At 35.2% G+C, this 8,092-nt stretch overlaps 1 protein-coding gene across 1 annotated transcript in view; it reads left to right on the top strand.

Annotated features, from left to right (window-relative positions):
- The window catches only part of LOC125025762 (rRNA-processing protein FCF1 homolog), an 8,459-nt gene extending 2,512 nt beyond the window's left edge, over nucleotides 1-5,947 (top strand). Inside the window, exons 2-7 of the mRNA XM_047613956.1 lie at nucleotides 3,297-3,364; nucleotides 3,709-3,777; nucleotides 4,403-4,523; nucleotides 5,056-5,244; nucleotides 5,394-5,488; nucleotides 5,726-5,947. Coding sequence (XP_047469912.1) covers nucleotides 3,297-3,364; nucleotides 3,709-3,777; nucleotides 4,403-4,523; nucleotides 5,056-5,244; nucleotides 5,394-5,488; nucleotides 5,726-5,765 — 582 coding nt within the window. The 3' untranslated portion in view covers nucleotides 5,766-5,947. The remainder of the gene's footprint in view (nucleotides 1-3,296; nucleotides 3,365-3,708; nucleotides 3,778-4,402; nucleotides 4,524-5,055; nucleotides 5,245-5,393; nucleotides 5,489-5,725) is intronic.
- The last annotated feature ends 2,145 nt before the right edge of the window (nucleotides 5,948-8,092 follow it).

The following is an 8,092-nucleotide window of genomic DNA, read 5'->3' as shown; positions in this document are numbered from 1 at the left end:
TTGAAGCCCTACTATCTTGGCCACATTAGTTTGGGAGGGATGAAAGATATCAGCACTTGTGGGTTTAAAAATGAGAGAATGTTTTGTTAAATGTAAGAGAAGACCTTGCTATGTTGTAGTGCATGGGGCTACAACCCTCATTGGATAGGCATATGTATGAAAGACTAACATCCTTCATGTATATGCAGCAGCATAAGACACTAACATTGTCACAGCCTTTCCTTGCTGCAGGCTCTCTCTTCAAGGAGAGTCTCATGGCTACTATACTTATTCCACATATAGTAGAATGACCAGGAACACCCCTTACACTTATAATTGCTGTCCCCCTTTCATCCTCCAGAATGTTTCTACAACCTTAAACTGATATGATTTGAGGGGATTTGCTCTCTCAACCCATTGGATCCAGATGCTTCACTGCCATTATATGTTCCAAGATGCGGGCATTAGGTTTCGAGGAGTGGCCACTCTGATGGGTGCGCAACTTGTAGGCTAACCACTCACGTTGTGACAAGACTCAATTATCTGTAATGCAACCTGCAATGCCGGTCAAGCGGCCAGAAAGAGGATCCTTAGCATGGCATTCTTCCAGTCATGGCTTATGAACTGTACATTTCACACTCGTTTATGAGAGGAAATAATGCAAAAACCCCATCCTAAATGATAAATGAGTCTTTTTACCCTCCATAAGGCTGTCACCCAGCCCTCAACTGAAATGCTTGGGACAGCAAGTTTGCATTACCCTGGCTCACTACGAAATTTTCCCATGATGGCTTGGTCATATCACCTGCCCATCATGCCAATTTTTGGTCAAGTCTGGATTGTAAAGGTCAACTGGGTTTGATATATAGTCCATAAAAACTTGTTTTTCTGCAGTAATTAGGATGGCATTATGACAGGATTTTGAATACATTCCATAATAATAGGAAAACTTGGGTCTAATTTTTGCTTTAGGAATAACATATAGATCTTTACTTCTCATGTTAACAGGGTGGAATCTAAAAAAAAGTATGAAACTCTGGTACAGATATTTTATGCTGAAATCATGATTGAGTTTATCTTCTATGACATAAGCAATAATTAATATCTAGCAAAGTACATGTTTGTATCATCCCTTAAATGTCCAATCCCACATCATAGGCCCCTGCATAGGCTATTATGACTCTTGCATATGTTGCAAAGTATCCATTAAAATACAGTGCTTACTGTCCAATATGAGCATTCATTTTAACTCTGAATGAGCAACCCATTAAGTAACTCATATTGTATCTCCAGTGGCAACACTGTAGCTCCAGTTGAAACAGATACCATATCAGTAGACTTCAAAGAAATTTGCTGTTTTTTGCTTTGTAATGATTAGAGCGAGTGCATAATATTAATCTCATGATGGGTGTGCCATTGTAATAATATTTAATGTGAAAAGAATTTCACTGCCAGTAAGGACATTCCTCCTGTGATTGTTGATTGTAGACCCTAAATATCAGTAATGATTTCAACATAAGGGCTTGGTTATCCAAGTGAAGTACAGAGAGATGTAAATTTGGCTGATGATTTGCTTTTAATTTCATTCATTGAAAGTCTGTATGAAATGCATCTTATATGAAGTAGAGCGTCCTAGTAGACACAAAAGCCACAATGAAGTCAAGTCAGGGAATATTTACAAGATGCCGGCTGTAGCTTTTTAATCACAACATTTATTTCTCATAATTACATTAATTGTATTTAATGCTTGTAACCTGCAGTGTACCAAGATAGAAGTTGTTGTCTTAGGTCCAACCCACTACTGGCACAGTATCAGACAATTGCCACAGCCTGTACACATTTACCACTCAATAACACAAAGCATCTCCATATGTATAATGTAATGTATGATAACGTAGTGTACAACAAGCTGAAATAAGATGTTTTGAAATTAGGGTTTAAAAAGAGTCATAGTTAGTTTTATTACTTTTGAGTTCTTGCAATTCTCAAAAGTAATATGTATTCTTTTTTATTTACACCTTTTCAGCTTAGGAAAAGCCATATAGGAATGCTTAGAGAACAGAAAGAATTGACTAGAACAGTATTAATATTTGTAGTACCCTCAATCATTATCTATGTGAAAATCATGAAGCCTGCCTAACCTGTATCCACAGACTTAATGCATCATAACAAACACCCCACCAATGCACCAGAACCTGAGATCATAACATATGCCCACCCTAACTCAGCACCATGCGTCCCTGGACTCTGAAAGCTCATTTCAAATAGTTCAGCCACTAACCTTTATTTAAGTTACAAGAAAGTCTGGTGGAACACATTTAGATATTGTAAAAGCACTGGCTGAACAGTTACATTCCAGTGATCTAAAGTATCATTATACAAAAAAAAAAAAAGTTTTCTATAACTTTCTCTTGATAAGTTTAGAAATTTTTATTTACTATAATTTCCTTTTTGTTACTCTTGACAGGAGTCAGGACATACTGCAGAACTTCCTTTTGAGTGCTTAATTAGGAATTTATAGCACAATTTGTCAGTTTGTTAAAATTGTGCAAGGCCCGACTCAGTGAATATTCACATAGATGGACATCCATATACACAGAAATAAATACATGTCTGTCATTCTAGACATGCATATCTACCAGATAGATAGAGAAATATACATGAGATAGATTGACAGATGTGCATTTATTTCCATATATAAGATTATTCATTGGGTCAGGCCTCACACAGTTTTAATAAACTGACCAATTGTCATCCAAATATACAAAGGTACTTACAAAAAAAAAAAAAAAAAAAAAAAAAGGGATAGCATGTAAAATAAGGGGGAAGGACTTGCATTGAGAATGTTTATCCACAGTTAAAGTCTTGGTGTCCAACCAGAAGAAAATTATTGATTTCAGATGGATGATAAGACTTGCAGCAAAGCTTAAAATGTTAATTCTTGTGACGGAAAATAATATGTAGGGATGGAGAGAAGTAACAGATTTCACCCCAGTGCTACCTAATTGAATATGACAGCTGCCATTTCTTTATGCATATTTGTATATGTTAGAATACTGTAGCATTACATAAATAACCATGAAAATGCATTCTCATGATTAATGAAGGCTTCGAGGGATGTGTGTGTTGTTGAAACAGGAAGTGGGCAAATGTTACTCTTGTCCTGTATTGTACTATGCATTCCCAAATTACAAAGTAGTAAATAATAAAAAAAAAAAAAAAAGGCAGTGTTCTGCATATTAATATATATCTACACATTATGAACTGAGAAAAGAAAAATTAGAAATAAACTTTAACTGAAATCTTTTGTGTTTCAGCCAAAAGCAAAAAAATCAAGGAAGTTTGCAGTAATGAAAAAGATGATAAAACCAACTGATTCACGCATGTAAGTATTCTTTTTTTAATAGATAGATTGATAGATATATTTCACTTTGTTTGATTTTTAATTGAATTTAGTTATTATTATTATTATTTTTTTTCTATATAGTGCTAGTAGCCATTACTTAAAGACACAGAGGTGTTAATGCATTAAGAAATTAATAAAAAGTGAATAGAAGGAAATATGTAGAAAAAGGAGAAGCAGTGGAAGAGATTTAACATTTCTTTGCACTCCGACAAATCTATTTTTTTTTTTTTTAATCACTCAAGTTTTCTTCCATATGCTATCACCTTCATTCATAATTCATTCATAATTTTAAGTCATCCGGATGATTCTATACAATTTTCCAGAAAACCAGATGACCGCGTGATCATAAAAAAGAAAAAAACAGACCCTCATGAGCAGAAGGTTAATGAAGCGTAAGTATTTGTTTCTACGCCTTTGTCCCTAGTCACTTTGCATTGATGCCTTACAACACTTGAGAAATAAAGAAAACAATTTTGATTCCATAAATATTTTCTATGCATGCTGTCAACCCGTTGGATCCAGGTACCTCACTGCTTGCACGTGGCCCAACATCCAGGCTTACTCTAGAATGTGTGGCTTGTAGTTGGTGCCCATCAAATACTTGTGTGAATTGTCAAGACTCCTTGCCTCCTCTTTGTAATGTGAATAAACAGTCACTGGAGCAGTTAGAAAATCCTGAGCATGGAAATAGTGTCCCCTCATGGTTTCTGGATAGTACATTCCACTCTCATTTACTGGTGGAAATAATGCTAGAGCCATTTCCTAAATGCCCACTGAGTGTAATCACCTTCCAAGAGTTTTGTACATTTGTAGAGTCACTCATGTCACCCCATTTGTCAGCCAAATTTCATGATGGCATATTCCCATAACCGCAGCCCTCTGTCAAATTTTTCATGTTCCCGTCACCTGATTGTCAGTCAACTTTTTTCATGAAGTAATGATCACATCACCCGGATCCAATGGGTTAAATAAACACTAAATTCTTAGAACGTTTTCTAAATATCTTATTATTGGCAGGCCCCAATGCTCGTCAGCTTTGTTCTTCCAGTACAACACACAACTAGGCCCACCTTACCGCATATTGATTGATACTAACTTTGTCAACTTTGCTATTAAGAACAAGGTGGACCTTGTGAAGGTAAAGTCTAATAAAGCTCTTTACAGTTTTACATTGTGGATAGTATAGTGTTGGAGTGGATTTTTTTATTTTTCTTAGACTTAGAAGTAATTTATATTTTAAATAATTTACCCACTTCATCCAGGCTGGCCAAAACTTACCTTGTGTGGCCATTCATCACAATTGTTTTCACGAGATATACAAACTGATAATCTTGGTTTGTGGTTTTGTGTGTGATAATATGAAGTTGTAGGGATATGTTAGGTCTAAATTATCTCAGCCATCACATGGTTGAAGGACTATAGACTGTGATTGGACTTGGATAATGATGGCATGACATATATGCCCCTAGTGAAATGGCCATTCTTAACTTGGTATCACATACATACCAGCTAAAGGCAATGAGCGAAGTCTCTAGGTAGCCTATTTAATTTTTTTATCTGGCACTTTATTATGTTCTTACCTTTATAATTGTATCAGAGGCATGGTCTGTACACAGCAGATAAATGTAGGATATCAAATTTTATAAAATTTAACTTGCTTTATCCTCCAGGGAATGATGGACTGCCTTTATGCTAAGTGTATCCCATACATAACCGACTGTGTGATGGGAGAGTTAGAACGACTGGGTGAGAAGTACAGATTGGCTCTGAAAACAATTAAAGACCCACGGATAGAAAAACTTCCATGTGTGCATAAAGGCATATATGCTGATGACTGCCTTGTTAATCGTGTGACACAAGTAAGTACTCATTACACAGGAGTTGTCTGTATCAGAGTTTAAAAAGGAAAATATACATGTATGTGCATTTCTATTTTTAATTTATTGTGCTAATTCATAACAAAAGGAGTTTTTACTTATTTTTAGTAAATTTTTTCCTTTCTTTCTAGCACAAATGTTACATTGTAGCAACATCTGACGTAGATTTAAAAAGAAGAATACGCAAGATTCCAGGTGTGCCAATCATGGGTGTTGCTCAAGGCAGGCAAGTAGATTGAACGCTATTTATGTTTGTTGTTTAGGGTGAAATATGCTTTGTATATTAATGCTATACATTTATCAGTGGTTATAACAGAAGATATATGTGTATCCATGTACTTATATATATATCTGTCTCTTAGTATATTTGCATGTATGTATTGTAAGTATAGATATGTATGTACAAAAGAGGTGCATTAAGCTTTTTCAAAAAGTTATTTATGTGATGTATTCTTTATTGCAGGTTTTTCATTGAAAGAATGCCAGACGCTCCACAGATGTAGTATATGGACTAAAATAGTTATCTTTTTCTGCTTGATTTATAAACTTCCTTGCCTTCTTTATATGAATACATACCCCAAAATCATTAACTGTTATGTTATGTATTCTGATAATGATGTCAGATTATTAATTTTGTATTCTTGACCATTTGAAACTGGTTTTCAATAAATATTATTGCACTTGATTAGTTTTTTAATCACTATTTAACCCAATGCCTCCGAGGAAAATGAGAAAAAAATGGGGAAAATGCTGTGCCTTTTTTCTATATTGTTTATGAAATGTCTGCCCATAGATGGCTCTGCTAGTGCTTAGCCACAAAGTCAATTAGTAGACCTTGTGACCGTGCGTGATTTGAATTGGCTGGAAAAACGTATTTTTGACTAGTGCTATGAATATCGATGGTGTTATTTTTATTATAAACATTTAATTATAATAATGTTTTTTAACATTAGTAACAGCAAAATAAGATAACGTAAAATATTTTGTAAATCAAAGAAAAGGGTGAACGGGCGAGACAGACAGTACTGGTAACTGGCTCATTGGTGACTTAGTACAAGTGTAGCCATCTATGTGCAAAAACAATCAAACAAGTACTTACAGGGGGCATAGCACATGTCTACACGTCGTACTCGTCGGTAAGGGGTTAAACAAAATCTTTATTTCTTTGATAAGGAAGATAGAATATTTTACATAGAACTTTTAAAGTAAAACATACGCAAGCCCTATTTATATTCTTTTACCAGCAATAGCTGTCATTAGTGCTTGTCACTCCATACGTGGCAAATGAAGTAATATTAGCATGTGTAAAATTTCATTCCAACAATTTGGACATTGACTCATCACATGATATGTCACCAGTCATCTGTGATTATTTACCATGTCATGACATCAATTCACTTGTTCTATCAATAAATGAAAGAAATGGACATAATTTATATTGTAATGAATATTTCAATGAATATCTTATTATGTATATGTACTCTGCATGCAGATGTATTTTCAGTACTTTAGAAATATGTTAAACCATTGCCAATGGGGATGGCATGCACATACATGCCATTCCCCTTTTGAGTTTTGTTTATTAGTTGTGTTTACGCAATTGCTAAGTCACCATCGAGGCAGTTACTTCTCCTACCTACCGTACTTGTTTACCCTTTCCCATTATTTTTTGGAAATATCCGTTTTTATTTTGTATTATTATTGGTGGTGTCAGTATTAATAACAGCATCAATATTAATAGCATTAAAATAAAAAAAATCCCCAAAATTCAAGGGAAATCAAGTGAGGTCACTTAGGTCTACTAATTGACTCCTAGGTAGCTGAGCACTTGTTAAGCCATCTGTGTGTAAACACATTTCACAAAGCAAGACTATATTTAACATTACATGTTGTCAGTGGCAATGGGTAAAAATAGATAGCAAATCATATTTTGTGAACATGAAAATAATTGATTTACTAATACAGTAAAGCATAAAAAGGATATACATATTACAATGATATAATATGTTTGCTGGGTTCAGTATGGTGATACACATGTGTGATAAATTAGCAAGCCCTGTTAAACCTCATATGGCTGATAAATCAACCATCCACAAATTAAATTTATTAGGATTTCATTACCAAATCTAAAAAACAGAGGAGGGAAGTGTTTTATCAAGTGATCTGTAGGCATGGTTGAGCTGCATTCGAGGGATTTAATTTTTGTGACAGGCATTCCCCTGACTAAATGCCTCGTACCTGGCCTGTCTTGTAGTCTTTTAGTTGTGTTGTTACATATGATTTTAATTTTGATGTAGATCATTCTACTGTATGTTCAAACAGTTTTCATTGTGCCATATATAGAAAAGATATGATGAAGAATGTATATATTCTCAGTGCAAGAGATGTATTTGACTGGTTTTGATTATATCATTGTCAGAAAGATATAATAAAAAATATAACAAAAAATATATCTCATATATCTACACACCCACACTACACACACACACACACACACACACACACACACACACACACACACACACACACACACACACACACACACACACACACACACACACACTACACACACACTACACACACACACATTACACACACACATTACACACACACACACACACACACACACACACACACACACACACACACACACACACACACACACACACACACACACACACACACACACACACACTACACCCCCCCCCCCCCCACACACACACTACACAAACACACTACACACACACACACACACACACACACACACACACACACACACACACACACACACACACACACACACACACACACACACACACACACTGCACAA

This window comes from Penaeus chinensis, chromosome 5, assembly GCF_019202785.1.
Source record: "Penaeus chinensis breed Huanghai No. 1 chromosome 5, ASM1920278v2, whole genome shotgun sequence".
In the NCBI taxonomy this organism is placed as follows: domain Eukaryota; kingdom Metazoa; phylum Arthropoda; class Malacostraca; order Decapoda; family Penaeidae; genus Penaeus; species Penaeus chinensis.
The sequence above is the reverse complement of the archived record's forward strand: the minus strand, read 5'-3'. Positions and strand labels throughout refer to the sequence as shown.